At 58.4% G+C, this 25896-nt stretch overlaps 1 protein-coding gene and 1 long non-coding RNA gene across 3 annotated transcripts; one reads left to right on the forward strand and one right to left on the reverse strand.

Moving 5' to 3' along the window:
- Window positions 1-8383: 8383 nt before the first annotated feature.
- SHH (sonic hedgehog signaling molecule) lies at window positions 8384-20680 on the reverse strand. Of its 2 annotated transcripts, XM_055269747.1 has the most exons (4): window positions 17255-17426; window positions 14973-15101; window positions 14557-14818; window positions 8384-8649 (listed from the first exon to the last, which is right to left on the reverse strand). In XM_055269747.1, the coding sequence occupies exons 2-4, from the start codon at window positions 15009-15011 to the stop codon at window positions 8411-8413; spliced, it is 540 nt and encodes a 179-aa protein (XP_055125722.1). In that variant the 5' UTR covers window positions 15012-15101; window positions 17255-17426; the 3' UTR covers window positions 8384-8410. The 2 variants fall into 2 exon arrangements, with proteins under 2 accessions (XP_055125722.1, XP_055125721.1); XM_055269746.2 differs by lacking the exons at window positions 14973-15101; window positions 17255-17426 and adding an exon at window positions 20086-20680 and having other exon boundaries at window positions 8573-11942.
- Window positions 11809-12639, forward strand: LOC134737060 (uncharacterized). Its single transcript, XR_010121631.1, has 2 exons — window positions 11809-11948; window positions 12132-12639. It is a non-coding gene; the product is annotated as an uncharacterized lncRNA (long non-coding RNA).
- Window positions 20681-25896: the final 5216 nt, after the last annotated feature.

Consider the following 25896-nt stretch of genomic DNA (forward strand, 5'->3'; position numbering starts at 1 on the left):
CCTCTCTCCATAATCCCTCCCTCTCTCCATAATCCCTCCCTCCATAATCCCTCCCTCTCTCCATAATCCCTCCCTCTCTCCATAATCCCACCCTCTCTCCATAATCCCCCCTCTCTCCATAATCCCTCCCTCTCTCCATAATCCCTCCCTCTCTCCATAATCCCTCCCTCCATAATCCCTCCCTCTCTCCATAATCCCCCCTCTCTCCATAATCCCTCCCTCTCTCCATAATCCCTCCCTCTCTCCATAATCCCCCCTCCATAATCCCTCCCCCTCTCCATAATCCCTCCCCCTCTCCATAATCCCTCCCTCTCTCCATAATCCCTCCCCCTCTCCATAATCCCTCCCTCTCTCCATAATCCCCCCTCCATAATCCCTCCCTCCATAATCCCTCCCTCTCTCCATAATCCCCCCTCTCTCCATAATCCCCCCTCTCTCCATAATCCCTCCCTCTCTCCATAATCCCTCCCTCTCTCCATAATCCCTCCCTCCATAATCCCCCCTCTCTCCATAATCCCTCCCTCCCTCCATAATCCCTCCCTCTCTCCATAATCCCCCCTCTCTCCATAATCCCCCCTCTCTCCATAATCCCTCCCTCTCTCCATAATCCCTCCCTCTCTCCATAATCCCCCCTCCATAATCCCTCCCCCTCTCCATAATCCCCCCCCCTCTCCATAATCCCTCCCTCTCTCCATAGTCCTTCCCTCTCTTCGTGGCCCCACTCTCTCTCTCCCTCTCTCTCTCTCTCTCAGTGGCCCTCTTGGCCCTGCTCTCTCTCCCTCTCTCCAAGGCCTTGCTCTCTCTCTCTCTCCCTCCCCTCCCCCTCCCCCCATGGCCCCACTCTCTCTCTCTTCATTGGCCTCTCTCTCTGTCTCCCTCTGTGGCCCCACTCTCATTCTCTCCGTGATCCCCCTTCTCTTCATGGCCTGTGTCCTCCGACACTCCCGCTGGAGCTGATGAGACACCGTTCACCCAAGCTCCCCGGCTCTGCCTCTTGCCCTGGGGAAGGAGTGTCCACACCCAGCCCACAAGTTCCTGTGCCCTACTTGCCTCACGGGCCCTGTCCCAGGGGCCCTCCCCTCTTCTCGGAGAGGGATTTGGTGTTTAAGCTGTGCCTTAGATGTTCTCCTCCCCTAGGCTAGAGGATTCTATTCCAAGCTGTCGCTCTCCTGCTCAGTGGTTTAGATGCCCCTGAATTGAGGTGTGGTCGGGAATGCTAATTCCAACCCAGTGTGAGGCTGGCCCTGAAAACAGTACCCAGCCCTTCTCCCCTCATGCCTCATCCCCTGCCCCTCTGTGCCTCTTTCTCACGCACTCGTGCACAGGATGCACACTCACACTCAGACATATGCACACTCACACTCGCACATGCACATTCACACACACTCATACACACACACAAATTCACATTCACACACGCACATTCACACTCACATATGCACATTCACACACACACATGCACATTCACATATAGACACACATGCACATTCACACATGTGCACATTCACACACACATGCACATTCACACACACGTGCACATTAACACACACTCATACATTCACACATGCACATTCACACATTCATACAGACACACACACAGACACATGCACATTCACACACATACACAGATACACACATACACCATTCACACACACTCATACACTGACATATACACATTCACACACTCATATACACCATTCACATGCACACTCAGACACACACACACGCACTTCACATGCCCACACACATATGCACATTCACACACACATGCATGCATGCACACGCAGACACACATATGCAGACAGAGACACAAACTCATACTCATACATGGACAAATACACACTCATACACAGCCATCCCCTTGGACACCCCAGTGGCTCCGGTGGCAGCCAGCAGATCTGTGTCTCTGTGGCACGGACACAGAGGGGCCAGAGCCCAGTATCTCCTGCAGGCCCCAGGGCCCCACATGCTCCTTGGTGGAGGCCAAGGTCACAGGCTGCAGGAGGGGTGGGAGGAGCAGCGGTGAAATCCCACCCCAGAGGCTGGTAGGGCTGGGCAGTGGGACACGACGTGACAGGGAGAGCTGCTGGGTGTGCCCAGCCAGGGCCCGGGGCAGGTGTGGGAGGTAGGTAGGCCTGCCCTGGTCTAGCAGGTCCCACTGGAGGAAGCTCCCCTGGGCTGCTCAAGACGGTGAAAGCCTCCACCCTCCGTCTGGCACACTTGCAGACAGAAGTATTTTTAAACTTATTTCCCTGACCTAAAAAGGGTCTTTTTTGACTGAACACCTAGTCTTTGAGGACTGACACCAGCACTCTGCCTATAAATAGCTTCGCTCGCCTGCTGGGAGGGTCGCTGTGGCTGCTGTGGTGTTCAGGGACAGCTTGGGCCTCTGCAGGTGTCTGGGGACCTAGGGCCACCTCCTGCCCTGCCTGTGGCCCCAGCGTGGGGGATCACATGGAGTTATTTTAAATTACAGAACTGGGAAGAGGTGCCAGGGTTGGGGCATGTCAGCTGGCATTCTGTCGACCATGCCCAGGCAGGTGGCTGAGACCCCCCCATCTCACAGCTGCCTCCTTGCCCTCGCCCTGGTTGGTGTTCACCAAGGCTGCCTGGGCACCTCAGCCCGGGATGTGATGGGCTGTGGGAGAGAGAGGGGCTCAGGAGGGGGGGTGTGGGCAGGACCAGAGGCCCACAGTGGCCTATGATGCCTTGGATGGGATCCTCGGTCTGTGCATTTTAAAATTAGTTCATCGTCTTGTGTTCTGGAAGTGCGTTCCTTGCATTGAACTAGGAAAGTATAGCAAATAGAACAAATCTGCCTGTATTTTTTCAAGTTACTGAAATCCGGCTGGGCACGGTGGCTCACACCTGTAATCCCAGCACTTTGGGAGGCCGAGGCGGGTGGATCATCTGAGGTCAGGAGTTCGAGACCAGCCTGGCCAACATGGCGAAACCCTGTCTCTACTAAAAATACAAAAATTAGCTGGGCATGGTGGCACATGACTGTCATCTCACTTATTTGGGAGGCTGAAGCAGGAGAATTGTTTGAACCTGGGAGGCAGAGGTTGCAGTGAGCTGAGATCATGCCACTGCACTCCAGCCTGGGCAACAGAGCGAGACTCCAACTCAAACAAAAAAATAAAAATAAAAATAAATAAATAAATAAATAAAGTTACTGAAACTCCACCACGTGTTGGTGTGCTGCCTAATTCCAGCCAATGCTTCATCTTAGCAACAGCTGAAATCTCTACGGGCTGCATACGATCTGTCTCTGCCTTGGACGATTTGATGCATTGCCTGGGAGCTTTGTACATTCATTTATCTTTTTCCACAGTTGTAATAATTGCTTGATGATTCTAAGCTTTTTTTTTTTTTTTTGGCTGAGGTCAATTCTCTGGGCAGAATTCTTCCAATACACCTCGTGGAAGTCCTGGGCACATCTCAGCCACTTCTCTTTCCTTCTCTTTTCTCTTCTCCTGGGGTCTTTCCCTCATGTATGCTCACAGCCCTCCCAATGGAGCAAGGAAACTTCCAGTGTCTGGAACAGAGGGTGAGCTGTGACCAGAGGAGAGGTTGGCAGGGTTGGCACATTCGCTGAGGGGTCTTGGGAGAGGTGCCTATGGCTCGCCTGCCGTGGAAGGGTGGGCTGCGCCTCTGCCCCACTCTGCCTGGCTGGTCGGGTGTTCAGGGCAGGCATTCCCCAGGGAGGGGCATCCAGGGCTGGGGCTCCCTCACTACTCCCTTCTTTCATTCTTGATGTGGCCCTGGACACAGAGCAGGGACTTTAAAATTGCTCCCACAACCCACTAGTGGGTCCTGAAATCAATTAGTTGCCGGCTTGAATAAAGAGACGATACTGCGGTGTAGGGTAGATATTCTTAGCAAACTCTGGCTTTGGTGTGACCCACGTGTGCAGGTGCTGCGGTGAGGGTGTGCTCCCGGGTGTGTGTGGCCCGTCATCCCACATGGTTGCTGCACACTCAGCCTGACACGGCTTCTGTGCATGTCATAACAATCTTCCAGCGAGTTTTATTTCTGAAACTTTTTTTGTGACAAAGGAGAAAAAGCTGAAAGAGGTGGTTTTTTAGATCCAACCTCAAGGCAGGGCATCCCTGGGGCAGCTGGTCACCACCCAGAGAGTGGGGCCTTCTGTGGCGCTGGGGAGGGTCTCCTATCCCAGGACGGCCAGCCTCGGTCCGGCCCCTGGGTCCTTCTGATGCTGGCCTTGCGTTGCCGCCTGCCTGGCTGGGACCCAGGCTCTAAGCACTTGCTAGTGGTGGGGCAGCCTTTGTGTTTCACCAACCTGGATTCCAGAGGAGTGTTCCTTAGGGTTAGCAGAAACGCTCCATCTCTTCACCTGGGTTCTCATATGTCCTAGAACGCTTTCCACTCAGGCTTTGACTACGAGAGGACACCACCTGTCCCTGTTTCAGAGCGAACACTGTTTCTGCCCATGCACCTCTGTCCAGGGCTCGGCGACCCTGGGCCTGGCTGTCCCCATCCCCTCCTCCGCACTCCCAGAGCCCTGGCCTTCCCCGCCTGGCACATCTGTTAGTTCATCCTGAGACCTGCTTCTGGAGCTAGAGAAGATGGGCTGGAGGGAAGGGGCTGCTGCAGTGGGTGGGTGGCCCCGGCCAAGTCTGTGCCGCTCCCTGCTCCCCGCGAGACCTTGCGCCCCCTCTGAGACCCGCTCTTCCATCTGCACAGAGGGAGTCGTGGTGACAGGACGAGGTTTCCCGTGGAACCCTCAGGACAGCTCTGGACGCTCGGGACTCGGTCGCTATCAGGGTCAGATGTCAGAGGTGGCCTTTGCCCTCTGCCCTCAGCCAATACTTTTCCTGATTTCCAGATTTTTCTATTTCTTTCCTCTCTTGTGCTGACGGCCGGCACCATCCCCTCACTCTCCCACGCCCCTTCCTCTGTGTTTTTGGCTGAGGCCTCCTGCGGGTCCCGGACTCAGGGCGGCCTCTCCGGGCCGGCCCCAGCACCACGAGGCTGAACTGACCCCTCTGGAGAGGAAGGCTCTCATATCGCTGCCCCTCCTTGACGCTCCCGGGGATGGAGGTGGCCTGTAGTCATCTGCCCTCGGTTTGAAGGGACTCTGACGCTTGAATCCTTAGGGGCTCACCTGGGCTGTCGGACCGCCGGCTGCGGCCCCGCGGCGTTTCCCCGAGGCGACCACCAGAGGGCGCGCGGACTCCACCAGGGCAGCGCGGGGACGGCTCCCTCCAGCCACCGCTCCCTCCAGCCCCGGGCCCCAACTGCAAGGCTCCCTCCAGCCCCGGGATCCCGGCTCCCCCCAGCCCCCGACCCGGCTCCCCCCAGCCCCAGGCCCCAAGTGCATGGCTCCCTCCAGCCCCGGGACCCCGGTTCCCCCCAGCCCCGGGTCCATGGCTTCCTCCAGCCCCGGGCCCCAAGTCCATGGCTCCTACCAGCCCCGGGACCCCGGCTCCCCCCAGCCCTGGGACCCCAGCTCCCCTCAGTCCCCGGACCCCGGCTCCCCCCAACCCCTGACCCTCGGCTCCCCTCAGCCCCAGGCCCCAAGTCCATGGCTCCTTCCAGCCCCCGGACCCCAGCTCCCCCCACCCCCGACCTGCGGCTCCCCCTAGCCCCAGGCCCCAAGTCCATGGCTCTCTCCAGCCCTGGGCCCCAAGTCTCGGCTCCTTCCAGCCCCAGGACCCCGGCTCCCTCCAGCCCCGGGTCCACAGCTCCCCCCAGTCCCAGGCCCCAAGTCCTCGGCTCCCCACAGCTCCGGGACCCATGGCTCCTCACAGCCCCGGGCCCCAAGTCGGCAGCTCCTCACAGCACTGGGACCCCAGCTTCCCCCGGTCCCTGGACACTTCTGGAGAAGACGCCGGGAGCTGGTACAATGGCAGGTGTCACCTGCACCCAGCACCCTGCAATTCTGGGGAGAGCATGGAGGTGCAGGGAGAGGAGAGAGCCCGGACGTGGGTAGGTAAAGTAGCCAAACGCCCACCCTGTGCTGCCAGTGCCTTTTACACGCGGAGGCTGTGGGGGCTGAAAGACCACCGGGAGCCCTGGCTTGACCAGGGCTGGAGAGGAGGAGAGCACTGGCCTGCATCCCTCGGAAGCCGAGTTGGAACCGCAGAAGGAGCCTCCTGCTGCAGTCTGCTGGTGTTCGGTGCGGATCCAAACTGTGGATGGGCTCCAGGGCACGCGAGGCTGCTTCTCTCACGGGTGGTGCCCGGCGCTCTGCAGCTTGGCGCTGGGGGAACCAGGCCCAGGATAGTGCCCCAGCCGGAATCTTTGGGAGGTAGGAACCTGGACACTGGGCCGAGGCTCACTCCACCCTCCGAGGCCCCAGGCACGGGAGGGAAGATTGTGCTGTCCCCTGCCACTCACAGAGCAGTAAGAAGAACAGCAGCCGTTAGAATGGCGCGCCGTGGAGTGGAGTAAACACGGGCAGGCTCAAGCGTGCCTTGGCTTCCCGGGCTGCCCGGAGGCTCCCACCCTCTTTCTGAAATGGCAGGGACCACATTGTCCTCTCCACAGCCCCATTCCTCTGCGGAGGCTCCTGGCCGGTGGGGCCTGCCTGCTAGGTGGGCCGCCTGGGCCATGAGAGCTGCAGAGTTCTGGCCAGAGGCCTTCAGCTGGGATTCTGAGACCTAAGCCATGGGCTGAACAGACTCTCAAGGGTGGGGGCCTTGACGCTCCTCGCAGAGGCAGTGGGTTTGTTTTGCTGGCTTTAGGTTGCGGGGTTCTGAGGCACATCCTCACGCTAACCTCAGATCTGGAGGCAGGAACTTTCGCAAGTGGAACGGGCGTTGCTGTCCACTTCCCCTGGAAGCAAACGCTTGGGCCCTCACCTGGGGTGGAGGATTCCATCCAGGAATCAATTCTGTGTGGGGGAGAGTTTTTTCGTTTGATTCCTGGCATAATCTCTCTTCTACTATATCTTCAGTTTTCTGATGTTTCAACCCTCTTGTTTCAACCTCTTTGCCCCATCTGAAAACACAGCTGCCTTCATCTTGAAAACCAGAGACAGCCGTTAAAATGCAACCCTCCATACCCACCCTCATGCCTCCCTGCAGGAGGACCCAGCGCTTGTTTATAGAGTGAAATGTGAATTACAAATTTTTTGGTCTTAATTTGAGAAAATTAAGCTCAGCCAAAAAAAGAAAAGAAAGTCATCTCCAAATCCAGACTTCCTGTTTTCTCACTGTGGGGTGAACTGCACAGATGAGAAGAGTAACACGGTGCGGCTTCTGCTAACTGCTCTGGGGACTCCAAGGGCTGTGTCTGGGCCCCGCCTCTCCTGCACAAGGTGTGCCTGTGAAGGGTGTGTCTCGCAGTTTAGCTCACACCTGATCAGCATCGAAGGGTGCTGTTGCCCTACCAGGCAGACGTGGCTGCCTCCGGGGTCTTCCTGGACTTGTTAACCTCCTGAGGCCCCTATGGCTCTCAGGAAGAAGCAGGAGTGAGTGGGCAATTCTAATTGAGAAATACGCTGCGATGGTAGACAGGGCACTGTGTTCCAGCTCCTGCCCTCAGCCCCCAGCCCCTAACACCAAGCTTGATTTCAATCCAAAATCCTAGAAAGAGGGTTGGCAAACTTGGGCAGAGAGCCAGAGAGTAAATACCAGGCTGTGCGGGCCGGGTGGTTTCTGTGGCTTTCCTCTGGGCTGGCGGAGAGGCTGCTCCAGACAACACGTGAGTGAGTGTGGGTGTGTTTCAATAAAACTTTATGGATGGACACTGAAATTTGAGTTTCACAGAATTGTCCCATGTCAGGGAATAGCAGTCTTCTTTAGATTTTTTGTTTTTAAACATTTTAAGAATGTAGAAACAGTCTCAGCTCAGGGGCTGTGTGAAAACAGGCCTTGGACCAGATTTGTCCTGGAGGCCAAAATTTGCCCAGCTCTGTCCTGGAACATAAATCCCAGGGAGTGCCCGGAAACGGCAGGGCTCACGAAGGGTTTTGTGCCTCATTTGTGGGAAGTTATACGGAAGCCACTTCCTGGGCTTCTCGGCCTCCTAGAGTGGATCACCCTCTGGAAGGATGGAGCACCTGCGCCGAGGATGAGCTGGCTCCCCGCAGGCCCGCCCGCCTCCCGGGCAGGCACTCTGCTGCTTTCTTGCCAAATCTTGTAACTGACCGGCATTCCCTGCGTGTCTGCCCCATATTTCCCATGCGGGTGTGATGCTGACAGCTCTGTCAACTCCCTCAGACAGGGGAGTCAGGTGCCTGCCTCCTGGCACCAGTAAAAATTCCCAAAGCCTGACCAAACCCACCCATTGAGAGAATGGAGTCTGCACTCTCAATGAGAATTTCCTTCACGGTCCCAGCACTACCTCGTGGAAGACGATGAGAAACACAGATGACAGTTCAGGAGCGGGGTTCTGCCACATAACAGACACTGAAGAGAGTCTCTGTAATTTCTTTAATTATTCAAACAATAGAGCACAAAGATAACAGTTTCAAGTACATTCTGATACACGTTTTGACAGGAATAGATATGCATTTAGTCATGAGGGAGGCTGGCAGCAACCACCATGCGTACATTTTGCACAAACTCTTGGCTCCGTCAACCCTGAATGAGAAGTCGGCGCCTCGTCCTGGCGGGGCTGGGCTGCACCCTCTCGATGCCCTGTACCTAGTTTCTCTAAGCAGTGGTTTCCTTTCCTTGCCTGTGAAAAAGAGAATTTTAAATATAAAGCAGTGGACGGATCTTAAGAAGATGGACCAGGAGGGCTGGGGACAGCACCCAGCAGCACAGACACTCTGCCACCGGGCCTGTCCAGGAGGGAGTGCCACCCAAGAGTCAGGATTTCCCATGTGGGTGAAGCTCTGCTCCAAGGTGCCCCGGTCACCAGCAGAGTTGCATCATGGCCTCAGGCACCTTGGGGCTTGGTCAACGCCCGGCTTCTCTCTGATCGTCTGGGCTGCACGGCCACATTGCCGGGTCTGTCAACACAGCCAGAGGAGCTGCTGTGCCCAGTGCTTCTGGTTCACTTTTGACTGACTTGAAATCAGACTGAACTGTCAAAAGAACAGAAACCATCGCACTTCCTCCAAGATTGTAAACACCAGCCTGGAACCTGCTGACCACCTAGAACACCAAAGAAAAGTCTTTTGCAGAAAAAGGCTGAGGATGCTCCTGAGCAGAGGGCCCGGCCCCGTGGAGGCTCCAGAGGCCCTGGGCCACCCATCTGGTCACACACCCTCTGCGAAAGGCCACTCAAGGGCAGACCCTCAGCAGAGCAGACCCTCAGGGACTGGGCCCAGCCTCGGGAGCCAGCCCCTGCCAGGTGGGGCTGAAGTCTGTTCACTCCTGTTCACTCCTGTTCCCTAAGCCTGGACTGCCACACAGGCTCCAGCTGCTAGGAGGCCCCGAGCTCACGCAGCGCAACCCTTCCAAGGCCCAGCCTGCTCAGATGATTCGGCCCAAAGCACAAAGCATGGCAGACACCTTCCGTAAGCCGAAGAACTGGGAGTAGTCTTCCACCTGGGACCCTGACAACTGCCAAGGGCAGAGACCCTCTTGGCCAAACCTCCAAGGCAGCATGAAGCATGGCAGGACCTTCCCCAGCCCAGTGCCCACAGCAGCATGCTCACTCAACAGGGATCAAAGTCCACGCCTGACCGCCATGTGACACAGACAACCAGCGTAGCCTGAGGACCTCAACAGCAGCCCCGACATTCCAGCGACTGGCCCTCGCCACTGTGGGCTTGCCACTCGGATTTAAGGGGACACTCAAGAAAAGAGGATAGGAGCTTAAGAGAAGACCAAACCACGTCCCCTCTTCTAAGGATGCTTTCTGGAAGGGACACAACAGGACCTCAGAAAGCAGCAATGAGCCTCCTCCCTACAGATCAGAGAAGCACAAACAGAGCTGAGGTTTCTCCAGCCATGAGAAGAAACAAGTTGGTTTGTGTGCCTACTTTGGTTACCTAAGTCAGTCAGTCTGAGTTCACAGTATAAGCAACACATCTAAATAGAATATTGAGAGCTCCTGTCAGCGCTAGGTTTCCCAAACAAAGAAGCCAAAAACTAAACGAAAAAGGGCTGCAACAGGAATTCTTCGTTATTAGATACTAAGCGGTCTGTGCATGGCACATTTTATTTCTATAAAACTATTACAAAATATTCAAAAATACATTTTAGTAAATTTACAGCAGTTATTTCTCAATTTATTAATGCAAAAACATCCTTTGTTTTCTCTGTACAAACTGCAGGCTCCATCCTCGTGGGCTCGTCACTATGTGCGCTTTTAAAAAATATTATTTTCTAATAAATTCTTTGAAGTTAAAAATAACAGAGTTCTTCCAGTTTGTCCAAAAAAAAAAAAAAAAAAAAAAAAAGAAAAAGAAAAAGTGTGTGTGTATGTTGTGTGTGTAACAGTCTTGGCTTCCAAGAATGTGGCAAAATGGTGAATACAAAGGGAATATGAAACCATAAAGAGAGGAGATGGCTGTTACATCGGAAACTAGTTAAATTAAAATAATATATTTTCATATTTTACACTATTTCAAAAATGAAATGTAATTCAGTTAAGTATTGATCTCTCAAAAAATCTAATTTACAATTCTGTGTATAAAAATATAATTTGTGGACCCCCATGAAGCACGTTTGAGTTTGCACTTGCTGAGAAGCAGGAGATGGAAGGGAGGGATGGCGGGGACAGAAGTTTGCTTTCTGACAGCCGGGGCGAGGGACATGTAGAAAAATAGACTCTGAGCAGGTTGCTTGGCCTCACAAAATAATCTTTCCCCCGTGAGTACAGTTCACATGATCATAATAAATTATCCAAGAAACAAACTATTTAAGGCTCTTGAAGGTCCGGTTCATATTATTTAAAACATCTATTCATACCAAACAAATAAATAGCCAGGAGAGGAGGAAAAAATAACCAAAATAAAACAACAACCAAAAAAATTCAAAAAATATATATCAACTAAACACAACAACAAAACTTCCCGGGGTCCTTGTTTCCTTAGAGTCTACTTTGGACTGTCCTACTTTATTATTCTTATTCTTATTCTTATTATAACTCAGTCTGGTTCGTGCGCCTTTTCCGAGTGTCTTTTTGCTTTGCGTTGCTGTTGCTGCCCCGCCCCGCCCCCTCCCGCGCCCCTCCCCCGGCCCCCCGGCTTCAGCTGGACTTGACCGCCATGCCCAGCGGGTGCAGGGCCTCGCTGTCCAGGAGCCAGGTGCCTATTTGGTAGAGCAGCTGCGAGTACCAGTGGATGCCCGCGGTGGCCCCCGCACCCGGAGCGTCGGCCGCACCAGGCGCGGGCAGGGGTACTCTGCCGCCGCCGCCCCCGCGGTCCCCGCCGCCGCTGTCCCCGCCGCGGTCCGTGCGCGCGGGCGCCAGTGCAGCCAGGAGCGCGTGCGCCAGGCGGAAGGGCGCGAAGGCGCGGTGCGCCCAGCTGTGCTCCTCGATGACGGCGTAGCACGAGGCCAGCACCCGGTTGATGAGGATGGTGCCCTGGGCCGTGAGCGGCGCGTAGGCGCCCGCGGCCTCCTCGCGTAGGGTCACGCTGTGCACAGCGGCGGGCAGGAGCCGGCGGTCCCCGTCGCGCTCGGCCACCACGTACACGCGCTGGCCCGGGCGCACGCGGCTGGCGAACAGCGCTCGAGGCCCCAGTGCGCCCCCGGAGGGCGGCCCAGAGCCTGAGGACGCCTCGGGCTCCCCGGCGGCCGAGTCGTTGTGCGGCGCCACAAACAGCAGGTGCGCGGCGGTGAGCAGCAGGCGCTCGCGCGGCTCCCGCGTCTCGATCACGTAGAAGACCTTCTTGGCGCCGTCGTCGCGGTCCAGGAAAGTGAGGAAGTCGCTGTAGAGCAGCCGGCCCTGGTCGTCCGCCGCCAGCACGCGGTCCCCGGGGCGCAGGTCCTTCACCAGCTTGGTGCCGCCCTGCTCCAGGTGCACCGTGGCCGAGCCCGGGAAGCAGCCTCCGGATTTGGCCGCCACCGAGTTCTCTGCGGGTGAGGAGAAGGGAAAGAAGAGAGGACAGGGCATTGAGTTCCGAGAGGGAGGCGCGTCTCGGGGAGGAGGGCGCACGCTTGGTGCCCGCGCGCCTAGGCCAGGGGTGCCCAAGGCGCGGGGCGGGGCGATTGATTCCAGGCGGGTCCCGCACAGACCTCCCTCCCCCAACTCCACCGCCGCAGGGACAGGATTCCGACGCAGGCACATTCCTTAACGACTCTCTAAGTCTGGGCTGGCGGTGACAGAGGTTGGCTGGCGTTTCCTGCAGAGGCCGATGACACTCCTTCCTTCTGCCTTCCTCCAACCCCACCCCCAGCTCCGCACACACCCGGCCTCGCCGCGAATCCATCCAGAGGGTGTTTGCTCTGCACTTGGATTCCTCAGGAAGCCTCCTTGAGCTCCCGCGGGCGCCGGGCGCACCCTCCTTCCCTCCTGCCCCGGCGCGGGGCGCGGCGCCTGCTTTCGCGCTCAGCACCCGGGCTGCGCGGCGGAAACCCCTGGCTCGCCTGCCCGCCTGCCCGCCTGCCCGCAGCACCCTGCGGCGCCTCGGCGTGGGCCTGCGGAGGGGCGGGGGCGGGGAGTGCAAAATAGCTGCAGTAGTTGTAGCAACTGGACAAACATTCCAGAGATTGGCCGAGGTGTGAAAATCCGAGGCTTGTGTGGATTTTCTAATTAAAATCCAATAAAGGGCCCAGCATTGTCATTGTGATTTCTGGGATAAACAGGAGACACTCTTGGAAGGGGACACTTCCATTTTCTCCCCTCCCTTTTCTCAGCTCACTCTGTCCCCAGCTCGCGGGCCTCCCCCTCCCTATTTGCTCAGGTGCAAACCCCTCCCCCCCCGTGTGCAATTCGCAAGCACTATTTGCACAGCCAGGCCTCTCTTCCAAGCACTCAAGATGTGTATTTGAATTTTAAATGGCGGGGCCTGTTCGGAGCGCTGGAAGCGCCGCGTCTCAAGGCCCCTTGACTACCCGCTTTCTCGAGCCCTCTGTCGCTCTCTGAGGCTCACTGTCCCGAGGACAATAATTGAAGTTGGGGCGGAGCGCAGGGGGCCGGGGAGGAGGGCGGGGAGGGCCGTCTTCTTTGCATTCCAATCTCCGGGATCATGCTTTTTGCAAATAGAGATTGCCAGAAAGAATCTTCCTGCTGGAATTACAGGGGGCTTTTAATCTTCTCATCGGTTTCTCTGGCATGAAGTGCGGGGCTGGCCGTTGGAGGCCCTCCGTAGCCCCCCGGAATGCGACCCCGGGCGCTGGCGAGCCCGAGTCGTCGAGTCGCACGGCCCGGCTTGACACGCTGCGCCCCGCGCCCCCGCCCGTGTGCGCAGAATGCCAATGAGCGGCTCCCGCGCCGGGGCTCTGCTCTCCCGGCGCGATCCGGGGGGATGGATTAGCGCTGCTCACTTGGGAGGAGGCCTCCGGGGACCCCCGCTAGGGGGACCCCGCGGGCAGGGAGCCGGGGAGGAGGTTTTGCGCAGGGCGCGCCCTGGGCCCAGGGGCCGCCGCCGAGCCCGCGAGGTGGGGGCGCCGCCTCCTGCCTCCCTGCAGCCGGGAGCTCTCCGGGCCGCACACCCGCCCCTGCCGCCCCCCGCTCCACGCCTTTGCTTTCTGTGGGGACTTTATAGATAGAGAATATAGAAGCCACTCTAGCCTTTACCTACAAGTGTGCCTTGACAGCTTAAAAGTGTTTTCCTACTATCATATTGCCATTAACATGGAATTTAGGAGACAAGTAGGGAAACTTGGAAGGGGGTTGAGGAAGGCAGAGTTTCCCCGAAATTCACCGTGAGCGGCTTTGCTAAACGCGCCAATTTATGCGGGCCGAGAAGAGCGCTGTGCACACAGCCTCAGGCCGGAGGTTTGCGTGCGCGCCATGGCGCCTCCTCCACGGCTGTTCCTCGCTAGCAACAGCGTGTGGCGTTGCAGGCCCAGGGAAGGCAGCCTCGCGCCGACTCGGGCCGGCTTTTCGGGGCCTGTCCGCCGCCCAGGGCGTCCCAGCCCGGCTCCCAGTAGGAACGCAGGCTCCGGGCGCGCGGCCTCCAGCTGCTGGAGGTGGTTACCCCTGGGTTTACTGCCGCCCACCGGGCCTCTCCCCAAAGGCTGAGCGAGTGAGCGAAGGCAGCTTAGGATCCACGGGCGCCCGGCGGGGAGGAGCCAGGACACGGGCTCCGGGGCAGGACAGACGCCCCTGCGCTTGGGATAGCGGGTGGGGGCGGTTGGTTCTTAGGCCCTAAACGAGAGGAAGGAGCTCGCCCAGACTGGCTAACCGCGCAGGGCTGCCTTCCCTCGCCTGGAAGGGCCTGGCGCCCCTCCCCCAGTCACGCTTTCCCACCCCCTGCAGTGGGGGCTTCAGAAGCGGGCAGGAAGCCACAGGACCCCACCTCGGGGCATGGAGAACCTTGGGCTCTGTGGCCTCAAAGGTAGGGGTGATTTCGAGGGGCCGGCACCTCACAGGGCAGGTTCCCACCGCGGAAACGCAGTCATCGCCCAGCGCCCCTGATCCTGGCCCTCAGCCTCCCGCCAGGTTTCTTTTTCCCTTGAATCAAGCCGGCGGTCCACCAATGGCCTTCCGTGAGGCGGATCCGGGGGGCCAGGGCCAGCTTACCTGCTTTCACCGAGCAGTGGATGTGCGCCTTGGACTCGTAGTACACCCAGTCGAAGCCGGCCTCCACGGCCAGGCGGGCCAGCATGCCGTACTTGCTGCGGTCGCGGTCGGACGTGGTGATGTCCACTGCGCGGCCCTCGTAGTGCAGAGACTCCTCTGAGTGGTGGCCATCTTCGTCCCAGCCCTCGGTCACCCGCAGTTTCACTCCTGGCCACTGGTTCATCACCGAGATGGCCAAAGCGTTCAACTTGTCCTTACACCTCTGCGAAGACAAGGGGACCCCCCACCGACGGACACGTTAGCCTGGGTGGCCGCCACCCCTCCCGGCCCCTCCATCAGCCTGCCCTGCCCAGTCTCAAGGCGCGAGGGCCATGCGGAGAGGTGGGGAGACGGGGGTTGGAATGGCCCAGACACACCGAAGAGCCGGGCCCTGGGCTGGGGAAGAGGGGCAGCATTTGCGGAGGAGCGTGGAGGAGCACGTCCTCTCAGGGTAGAGCTGGGGGCCTTTCTCCAGGTCCTGAAACAGCCGATGCTCCTAGCGAGGCCTAAGAAGCAAATAAAGTTTCTCTGAAACAAGTGACCTGCATGTTTAAGACATCAACTACGGGACCCTCCAGGGGCACCCTCTGGGATACCCGCCCCGCCCGCACGTTGCCCTCCACTTCTAGCCCCCCTTCTGGGGCCCCTTTCTCCACCTGCGCAGCCTCCACCTTCTCCCCGCGTAGAATCCCTCACAGCAGGCCTGGCAGAGACCTGGGTGCAAGTTCCCAGAAATAAAGAAAAATGCACTGCGCACTTCCTCCAGAATTGAAGGCCTTGCATTTATTTGCCTCAGGCCCTAACCCTATCCGAGGCAGAGGGGAGGCGAGAAGCCGCTGGCGGGGCTGCGGGGTGGGCGGGAGCCTGGGTGGCAGGCGGCTAGGTGAGTTACCACTTGCAGCACAGGCCGGGGCCGGGACAGACATTCTTTATCTGGACAGCCACATTCTTTTTGCCCGTCGAACTCTTTTCTGCCTGGCTTTTCTGTGGTCTGATTGCGTTTCTTGTTTTCTTTAACCTGTTCTCTTCCTCCCCTCTTGTTTTCTTGGCCCCAGCTTAGAATGGTGTCCAGCAAGTTTGAAGAGCAAACTGAAGAGGTGGAGGAGGGGGAGGGGTTTGAGAGGAGGGGGAGGGGAGACAGGAAGGCCTGAGGTCTCCGGGTCCTCCGCCTGCGGAGTCTCCCAGGAAGTTGCCTGGTAGGAGGCAGGAAACACTGACTAGGCAGATGCAGACGGGGTTACCTGGGATTCGGATTGTGGGGGTTCCCCTGGAATTCTTGGGTCACTCTCAGATAAGGATGCGACAGAAAGCAGTTGAATCCACTGTGTGTGTGGGGGGGGGCACTGACTTGCTTCCTGGATGTTTACCCTGCTGCTGCTGGTGGGACACGGGATTTAAAGAGGGGGAACTGACACAGATGACGATGGTGGCATCCCCCAAGAAGCTGCGCTAAGTGGAGGCCGAGGGGCAATTTCAAGGTGACTTCTGCAGAGGGCGGGGCTGACCTCTAACCTCCTCTAGTCTGGAAGGATGCTCTGCTTGGAGTCTGGTTGTCGCGATGGAAGGACAGCTTCTATCCAGGGCCCTAACTGTAGCGTAGGTGGGGAGACTCTTTCGAGAGGGTGGGGCGAGGACGCTGGCCCCACTGCTGCCGCGCTTTAAGGGGACGTGACAAATTGCGCAACAGGAAAAGTCCTGTGTATCTGGCAGCAATAAAAACCAGTAATATGGTTGTAGAGTTAAACGTGCAACAACTGGGGGTGGGGTAGGGCTGGGGGCCGCCCTGGTAACAGGTCAGTGCCTGCATGTTTGTGGGCCTGCCAGCAGTTAAAAAAAAAAAAGTCGGAAGGGCAGAGTTTGAGTGAGGTCATCTTGAGGATTGAACGCGTTTTACATGAAAATCAATCAGTAAACCAGGGTCAGTGTAGAGCTATGATGTGAGGCCTGTTGCGCGCAGGCGCACACCACCAACACGCACACGGACCCCCATGCAAGACCCCCACCCCACCGCAGCTCCCTCCCCTGGGGCTGCGCCGAAGAAGCTTTAAACAGCTCCCCAGGAGGGCAGCCAGGGAGAGGGCGGCAGGGTGAGGAGGACCGGGCCCCCAGCTCTGTGAGCTGCGCCACTTGGGCAGGCATGGAGGACCCCGGGCAGGGAGACCCGGGCCGAGCCGGGCTGCGACGGGAGGTGGCTGCGCGAGTGAGGGGCGGAGGCCCAGGGTTGCCGGAGTTGGCGCCCCCATCCCTCGCGCCCTTCCCCGGCCCGGGCTCCGCGCGGCCTCGGCTGGCGGCCTCTCCTCCGCCCACTCTGGGCGGGATTGTCGCAGGCAAAGCCGGGAAGCCCAGGCCGGTTATTAATTCATTGGGTCGTGTGCCGCGAATCAAGCCCGACTCTGTGCAGCCACCGTGAAGCCCAGCAGGGCCGCCGGGGCCGGGCTTTGTGTCGGCGGAGGCCAAGTTGTTCCCCACGCCTGAGCTCCTGCCTACCTCCCTGATCTGCGAGCAGCGCCGGCGACTGTCACCGCCAGCAGCCGGTGGGCTTCCCTCAGCGCGGGGGCGGGGGCGTCCCAACTTCGAGACAGCCCCAGCCCCTAAACGCACCTCTCTCCACTGTCCTTTCCCCCACGCTTGGTGGAGCAGCCCCTCCCCAAACCCACACCTGAGCGTCTTTCCTGGCGGACCCAGAGCGCACATTAAATCTATTCAGTGTAGCAGCTCGGGACCCCACTCCAGGCTTCAGATCCGGCCCTCTGGCCTCCTGCCCCTTAAGAGCCCCCTGGCCGCCAGCACCTTCGCCTGGCACCCTAGGCCCGCGCGGGGAGAGCGTGTCTGTCTGCGCTTTCCTCTCCCGGGTTAATATTAACTGGCAGCTCCTGCGTTCCAGAACTGCTCTGAAAGTTCCACTGGGGACGATCTCGCCATGGTTGAGGGACTTGGACGGCAGTCACATTAGAGACCCAGAGACAGGGAGGGAGACAGAAGAGGGTCACGCACCTGGGGCAGAGCCTAGGTGGTTATTTAAAATGAGGGCGGCCGAGCAGGCTCCCCAAACCTCCCGCGGGCCTGGGGCTCCCCTGCCGCCTCCTTCACCCCACCCCTGCCCTCAGCACCCGAGCCTCCGCCTTCCCCATCCCTTCCTCCCCCACCCTTAACTCCTGGAATCGGGAGAAGGAAGGTAGGGGAGGGATCAACCGGGGATACCTCACAGACTGCCAGCCCCTACCCCCCTCGGTTTTAGGGGACCTTTGTGGGGTCGACCGCCTGATAATCCCGGCCTGGCTCTCCTCACCCAACCCCCACTTGGGCCGTCCTTCCCCCTCCTTTTGTGTTGGGAACGGGAATAGCCACTGCCCAAGGAAAAAAGTATTTGTTTTCGTTTCGTTCGTCTGAGGGAAGTTGACAGAAGGTCAGAAGTTCAAATGCTGCCTGTGCGCGCGGCGGCGAGAGTGGCCGGGCGCGGGGCCGCTGGGCTCTGCGTCCCCGGGCAGGGCGGACGGGGGTCGGAGGGAGGCCCCCAGGCTGGGGGCTCCGGCTGGGACACGGAGGCCCAGAGGCCGGGCAGGCGGCGGACTGGGGAGGGGGGCGCGTCCCAGGGCAGGCCGGCGGAGCCCGCGCTGCGCCCCGGCCCCTGCGCGGGCGCCCCCATCTCCGCGCCCCCGCCGCCGGGGTCACTACAGCGAGCCCGGCGCTGCTGTTAGCTCCTGCGGTGCCTGCGCTCCCGCGCGTGGAGCGGCAGAGCCCGGCGGCTCCAGCCCAGCCCCGCGCGCACTGAAACCCTAGCCGCGGGGGATCGATAACCCGGGAGTAAGTGGGGCTGCATGCGTCTGCCTCGCTGCGCGGCTCTGTGCGCTTGCAGCTTTGCAGCAGGGCTGCAAGGCCCAAGCCCTGGGAAGGCGTGCGAGTCCAGGACCCCTTCTGCGGTATTGGCCTCCCGCAGAGCAGGGCAGAAGCTGACCCAGTCTGGCTCTGGGACCTCGGGTGTCCACGCCCCCGCCGCTCTCTCCGCAGCGCCTGCCTCCTCTCGGGTTCCGAGGGACCCTGGCAAGGTCCCTCCTCCGCGGGGAGCGAGGGTGACGAGAGGATGGGCGCCCCGGGCTAGCCGGAGAACTCCCTCCAGCCAGCTGCACGCACCGGGCACCCCGTGGCCCGTGCAGAGTTAATTGTGGATCGCGCTGCTTTCTGGCACTGGCGCGCGCGTCCACACTCGCGGTCCAGATTTAAGGTGGTCGGGAGCAGATGCGGGAGAGCAAGGAAATCAGGAGCATTTCCCATTCCTCTCCTTTCCAACAGCTGGAGCAGGCTACCCTGCCTGCCCCTCGCCTTTCTCGGCCTCAAGCAAGCCTGGGAATCGGGTCGGGAAGCAGGGCGGCCCGGAGGTAGCTCCTGTCTCCCTGCCGTCAGTACCCTCCCCCTGCACTTGCGCCCCACCAGCGCCACTCCATCAGCCGCTGTGCGCACCTAGCCCTAAAGGTAGGACTTGAATATTTTAATAGGGCAATAAAAAGGATGTTGACCTATATTTGCAAGGAAACCCATTTCTGGCTTCAGTTATACGTGCATGGAGTTTCAGAAAGTCTAGAATTGGCTGGGAGATTGGCAGCTCAGAAATCTCAAAGGAGTTGGGGAGAGAGAGAGGAATTCATATTTTGCTTAGCTTCCCCTCCCCCCACACTAATATTTATTCGCTCTTAATTCTTATGCAAGCAGGTTGAAAACTAAAGTGATGCAATGCCAATAAGTTCTAAGTCCCTCCCCTAAGGTACCTCGGGCTTGGAAGAACGAAAGAGCATCCTTAAAGAAATATCAATACATTCACACTCTGATGGGCACAATTGCGGACATGCAATCGCAAAGCCAGCTCTGCGATACAGCCAGGCACCCGGGGACGGGCGGAGTCTGCTCTGGAGCCCCTGCCTTTTGTCAGAACCGCCTCCTGGCTTTTCCAGTTGAGAATTCTTTGGTGGGGAGGTGTAGGGTGGGGGTAGTAGTGGGAAAGCAAACCACAGAGGCAACGGGAGAAGTGGGGGCTCTGAGCTCCAATGCCCAAGGCTACGTTCGTTCGTTCGTACAGTGCCCGGAGGCCACTTCATGTTTGTGGGAGGGGGATTCCCACCCTCTTCTTCCATTTCCACTCCTGACTTGGAAAGGGCCGACGCCCCCAAAGTGAAGGTCTCCCCAAGTTACAAGCCAGGGCAGAGGTAGGATGGGGAAGGCCATTGTAGCAAGACTCATCAAATCAGGGCCATAATGAACCACGTCTGTTACCGTCCTCACCCCCACCACACCCTAAACTTCTCCAGCTGGACCCTTGACCTCCATTCTCTTCCAGGAAGAGGAAGAGATGGGAGGCGGGCAGGTGGGTGGGGAAGGAGCCGGTGAAATCACCTTCCTATCTGCCCGAACAGCAAACAGAGTTAAGTCTGGAAGTGTTCGGCTTCTCGTAACCCCCTGGAAAGCCACACATTCCACGCCCCGGCGCTGGGTTCCTACCTGAGTCATCAGCCTGTCCGCTCCGGTGTTTTCTTCATCCTTAAATATGATGTCGGGGTTGTAATTGGGGGTGAGTTCCTTAAATCGCTCGGAGTTTCTGGAGATCTTCCCTTCATACCTTCCGCTGGCGCCTAGGGTCTTCTCGGCCACATTGGGGATAAACTGCTTGTAGGCTAAAGGGGTCAGCTTTTTGGGGTGCCTCCTCTTCCCGAACCCCCTGCCCGGTCCGCACGCCAGTCCCGAGCACACCAGCAGCGAGGAGACGAGGACTAGCAGCAGACATCTCGCCAGCAGCAGCATCTCGCCCATGGAACTGATGACTTCCGAGCTGTCCCCGTGCGGGTCCGTGCGCGAGTGCGCGCGGCGGGTGTGTGCGTGTGCGCTCTCTCTTGCGCTCTCCCTTCCTCGCTCCGGCTCGCCCGCTCGCTCGCTCCCTCGCTGGCTGCCTCGCTCTTTCTCTTCCTATATAACCTTGCCCGCCGCGGCTGCGGGGGACTCTCCACCGCTCCCCACCCAGACAGGGGCTGGAATGGCAGGCTGCCGGCCGCTGATAACGGAACACATCGGAGTTGGGTGGCGAGACAGCAATCAAAAGACAAAAAGAGTCTGATTTTAAATGGTAGCAAGCCTGGAGAGCTTGTGAGAGAGGCTGCCTTTAGCACTATATTATAGCTGCCAGGGGCGCATCTGATTGGCCAAAGCCGCACAAGCTTGTCTTCTGATGTTAACCCTGAAGAAGACTACATTTTTTTTTCTGTTGCTGCCGTTGCTTTATTTTCACCTGAAGGCTTCGAGTTAAAAAAAAAAAAAAAATCTTTCCTAAGATAAAGGTGGGCGGGAGGGAGGAGCACATGTCTTGTGGTAACAGCAGTCACTCCCGGCTTTGTGTACATCCCTGTGTTTCCCCCTGACTTTCCCTGGAATGGTAGGTGCTTCAGTTAAAACCAACTTAAGTTTTTAAAGGACAGTTTAACCCCCCCAAGCTTCAGTCGTCAAGCACAGAGTCGCTCACACATTTGAGGGGCACAGCTGCCCAGCTGTTATTTAATTTTTCTTCCCCAGGGACTTGATAGTGCAGGCTGGGTCTCCCTGCATTTTGAAGAAAGAGGACTGAGCCCTCCTGAAGACTGAGCCTCTGTGGACCCAGGATAATTATGAGTGACCATAACTTAAAACACTGGTATTTGAAATGCTTTAAGCGCCTTAGGAAAATGTAAAAATACTGCTCTTTTATTGTGCTTCAATTAATACATTTTTTTTTTGTAGAGCTCTGCAAATGGGATGGAGGCGTGCTCGAGGGCAGGTACAGAGTGAACTGCAGGCGTCAGAGTGGATGGGCAAAGTAGGTCTGGGGGCTGCACCCCAGCACAGGGCAGAGAGTGGGGGCCAGTGTGTGCGCTGGGTGTGTGGAGGCCATTGCAGGGTGTGGGGGGGCAGGCGAGTGGGTGAAGCTGTGCTCACACAACCCCCACGATCGATCAGAGCAAAGTGCAGAGCCAGGGATGAGCTGAATGTGGAATGCAGGCTCCTTGCAAAGCTGGCCTTGTGTGGGGGCTCAGCAGGCCACCAGTCTCCAGGCACAGGAGCCACCAGGTGCTAGGGGCTGCAGCCCAAGGGGTCAGGGGCCCTGGGGGAACAGTGTTCTGGTTAATGAGGGGCTTCCTAGAAAGAGGGCATGGTGCCCAGGAGTTGGCAATCTTTGAGTCTATAATCACCTCCCTTTTCGCAGAAAAAGGAAAAAATCTCAAAAGTCCTAAGTAAACCAGGAAAATAAAATTCGAAGCTCCCCGCCAACCCTGCTTTTTTTTTTTTTTAACAGATCATGGCCTTCCCTTCCTCAACCCCCATCCCACTCATGTACAGTGATTCCTCTAGCATAGGATGAGAGAGTGAGGGTTATTTACGTGGAGGGGAAATGTCGACCCCAGGAGTCATCAGATGCTTCAGATGTGGCCCTGTGAACTTAAACACTCTCCCTTGACCCCGGGCCCTTGGAGTGGAGGGGGAGAGGCCCCGTGTGAAGCTCAGCCCTCAAACAATGGAAGTTTCCAGAAGTTCCCTTTGCAGATCAACTTTTTGTGTGTGTGGTGGGGGAGAGAAGGACAGGAGCATCTTAAGACACATCTGTCTTGGGCATAAAAGGCTGAGCGTTAACAAGACTCGGTGGTCTGGGTCCCTTCGGGGAGGTTGACTCAGGCTCCCCATCCCACCTCTCTTTCTTGTTCCTTTCCACGGTTTGTGAAGAATCATGATCCCCGGAGGAGAGCGCCGGGGGGCGGCGGGGGGCAGGGGTAGTGTCCACTTGACCAGGCCCCGGCAGTCTCCACTGAGCGGAGCCGGAGATCAGCTGAGCCCAGGGATTCTCCAGGCAGTGTGTCTGCGCTGCCTGTCCTGTTCCCAGTAAAAACAGACACAAAACAGGACCCGTGTCTTCTCCAGAGGAGGCCAGCCTGTTTGATGCCTCTACCTGCCCAGCATGTGGATGTCACATCACTGGGTGGTGCCTGGGCTGGACCAGCGACCTGGCCCAGTGGGACACTTGCAAACCTTTTGACTGCCCTGCCCTCCACCCTTGGCATCTCCTCTTGCCCCAGTCCCTCCTCCTCCCCCTGTCTTTCCCTGCTACTTACTCCCTTACAAATGCAGGCAGAAGGTCCCCCACAGGGGTTGCCACCCTGGGGCCTGAGAGATTGGGTGTGCAGCCCCGCCGGGAGGTGGCCTGTGCACACAGCTCACCTCCACGAGGGGCAGGGTGGGTGGGGTGTGCTTTGGAAGCAAAAGCCTGAGCTGCACAGAGTTCCACGTGGGCACAGCTGGACGTGGGGTGCCCCCAGGTGTGGTCAGCTCCCTCGTGGCAGAGCGCAGGGAGAAGACGTGGCTTGGCATTGAGCTTGGGTGACTCAGGGCATTTCCTGAAACCTCCCTGCCCTAAGGGATGGCGTGAGGCCCCCTCCTCCTCCTCCATCTCCAGACAGCCCTGGACACCCTGGAGAGCACGTCAGGGGCCGCCCCCCTTGTGGACTGGCCGATCCTCCAGAGTGAAATAATGATGGGGCAGAAAGCCTGCCCCCACGCCTAAGTTCAGAGGGCCTGCCCCCTGCATGGGTTGAGGGGAGCTTGGCACAGAAAGCAATCCCAGTTATGTGTATTGTCTTAGAACCAGGCTGCTGACTGAGCCCCCCAGAGAAGCTGCTGCTCTGCCCTCCCGCCCCTTACTCCCTGTCCTTCCATCCCACCCGCTCCCCACCGCCCAGCACTGCCTTCCCCTCCAGAAGCCAGGTGGCTCTATCTCTTTGCCTTTCCCTGCCCCTAGACCATTTGGCCCCCTCCCCGCACCAGCAGAGGCTCCAAACCCCAGCCTGCCGGACAAGGCCAGACATCCGGACCTGCTGGGGCTCCATTATTCACCTACCTGGGCTCTGCCTCTCTTCCTTGGGGTCATGCGCATCCCTCCCTCGCTCCTTCCTCCAGTTTTCCCTCCCCCACACTCCCCCACCTCCACCCCTTGCCCAGCATCCCTGCTGAGGACAGAAGCTGCCTCCTCTTCTGCCCCAGCCCCCAGGCTCCCTCCTGGGCACTGCCCCTGCCCCTCCTTCCGGCCCCTGCCGCTAGATGGCCTCCTCACTCTGCCTTCGGCTCGGGCTTGGCCGGTTTGGGAAATCCCCGCAGTCCCAGGTCGGGAGGCCCGGAAGCCAGGCAGCCTCCTTGCTGCATCCTCCCCTGGCCCCGTCAGCAGTTGCTGCGCCCCCCTCATCTCCCCTTTCCTTTCCAGATTTGTACCCGCTGGGCCCTGCAGTTCTGGAGGCCGCCTGCCGAGCGTCTCCAGATGCTGCCTCTGTTTCTAGTCTCTGGGGTTGGCCCTAATCTTTCATGTCCTCTTCCCCTTTGACTTTTCTTCCTTATAGTAATTCCACGCAATCTCTTTCCATCCAGCCATCCAGTCTCCACTTCTTTCTGGATTTTCCCGGTTTTGGCCAATGGAACTTCTGCACTCCAGTTCTCTTGTGATTGCATCCAGGGCCTTTTGAATTTGGGAGGGATGCTGCACCTTAGCCCCCTTTCCCTAACTCCATGGTCCTCCCCATCCCCGGGCCCTGGGGATGTGAGTCTCCAGCTTCCTGGAGGGCTCAGGCTCTGGATAGTCCAGGAAACCCAGCCACACTCTGCACAGCACCCTGACTGTGGCCTGGCTGCAGGTGGATTGAGGAGACGCTGTCCTCTCCGTGCCAAAGCCCAGGAGCTTTGGGGTGGCTGCAGGGCTCTCTGGACTCCTGCAGCCACATCCTCATGACAGCAGCGCTGAGGGCAGGCCAGCTGGGAGGCAGCTGCCAAGACACACAAGGCCTCGGGGGGCCATGGCCGGCTTGTGGAGGCAGCTGTGCTGGGTGCCCACTGTGCAGCGCTTCTCAGCAGTGCTGTGCAGCAGGCACCAGGCCACCCCCAAGCCGCCCACAGGCCCCATGACTGTGGGTGCAGCCTGGCTTCTTCCCGGCCTGGGCTACTCTGTGAAGCAGGGTGCAGGAGACACTTTGGTGACTGGGATTCCCGCCCTCATGCCTGTCCGCCTGCACACCAAGACCCGTGGAGCCCCATGGAGCTCCGTGGAGCCCCGTGGAGCCCCGTGGAGACCCGGCTCACATGCATGAAGGCTGCAGGCTCTGAGAGATGAGGACCCTGCAGTTTCTGGGGACACTGGAAAGATCACACAGCCAGTTCTGTCGAAGTAGACCTCCTAAGGCAGGCAATCAGCTGAGATGTGAACGTGCAGCCTGAACTATGTTGCTGTGTGACTTTGAGCTGATTTTCTCTCTTTAGACCATTTCCTGCCTTTGTTGAGTCACTTCGTCTTCATTTGAAGTAATGGGCACTTCTTCTTAGGTCTAAATAATGCCTCAGGTGTGTGCCTCTGTACAGTTTCAAAGTGGTCTAGCACCGTTGTCAGGGGAGCCTGAAGCTACGTTTAGGAGTTGGAAAGGGAGGCACAGTGTGGGCAGGTGGCCTCGTGCCCAGGGAGGAAGGGGACCCTGAGTCTGCATGCTGCTCCTTGCACCCCAGCTACCTAGAGATCCTTCCACGAGACCATCATTCCTTCCATCTTGGAGCCTAGTTAAGACACAGGTGCCCCAGATAGTTAATGCATCAAACCCTTGCGCACATGAGAATCACCTGGGGGCTGAACAAAAGCCAACAGGCAGTGCTGAGGCCTCAGTCCCGAGCACTCAAATCAGAATTTCTCCTTTGCTGACTTCCCTGATGGCAATCCCCAGAACCCAGGAGCAAGCGTGGGAGGGGGAGATGTGGGTGCAACTGCCAGCTCCAAGCCCCCTGCTGCTCCCCCAGCCCCTGGACACTCCCCAGCCTCCGGATGCTCCATCTGCTTGGCCCCCCAGCCCCCGGATGCTCCCCAGTCCTGCTTGATGCCTGTGTGCCTTGGGCCCCGTCTGCCCAGCTGGGCCTGGCACGGAGCTGCACGCAGAGCTTCAGACAGCAGTGGTCAGAGGCCTGTGGGGTGTGCGTGTGTGAGCTTTAGATTCTTTCTGGAGAGCGCGTGGAGGGGGTACGGTGAGGGGTGAATGTGACTGGGACACATGCAGTGCCTGGAGGCTGGGGTGCCTCGGAGGAGTGAGGATGAAGCTGTGTGTTGGGGCGTGCTGGGGTAGTACTGCTGCGAGCAGCGTTTTCCCAGAACCGCCCGGAGCCAGCTCAGCCACTCCCATTGGAGGGGGGCTCCCTGGTTGGCTCCATACCTGCTCTTCTTCGACGAGTGAAGCCACGGAGCCTGTTCTTACCCACTTCCTGCACGAAGGCTGT

Source organism: Symphalangus syndactylus, chromosome 6 (genome assembly GCF_028878055.3).
Source record: "Symphalangus syndactylus isolate Jambi chromosome 6, NHGRI_mSymSyn1-v2.1_pri, whole genome shotgun sequence".
Taxonomy (NCBI): Eukaryota; Metazoa; Chordata; class Mammalia; order Primates; family Hylobatidae; genus Symphalangus; species Symphalangus syndactylus.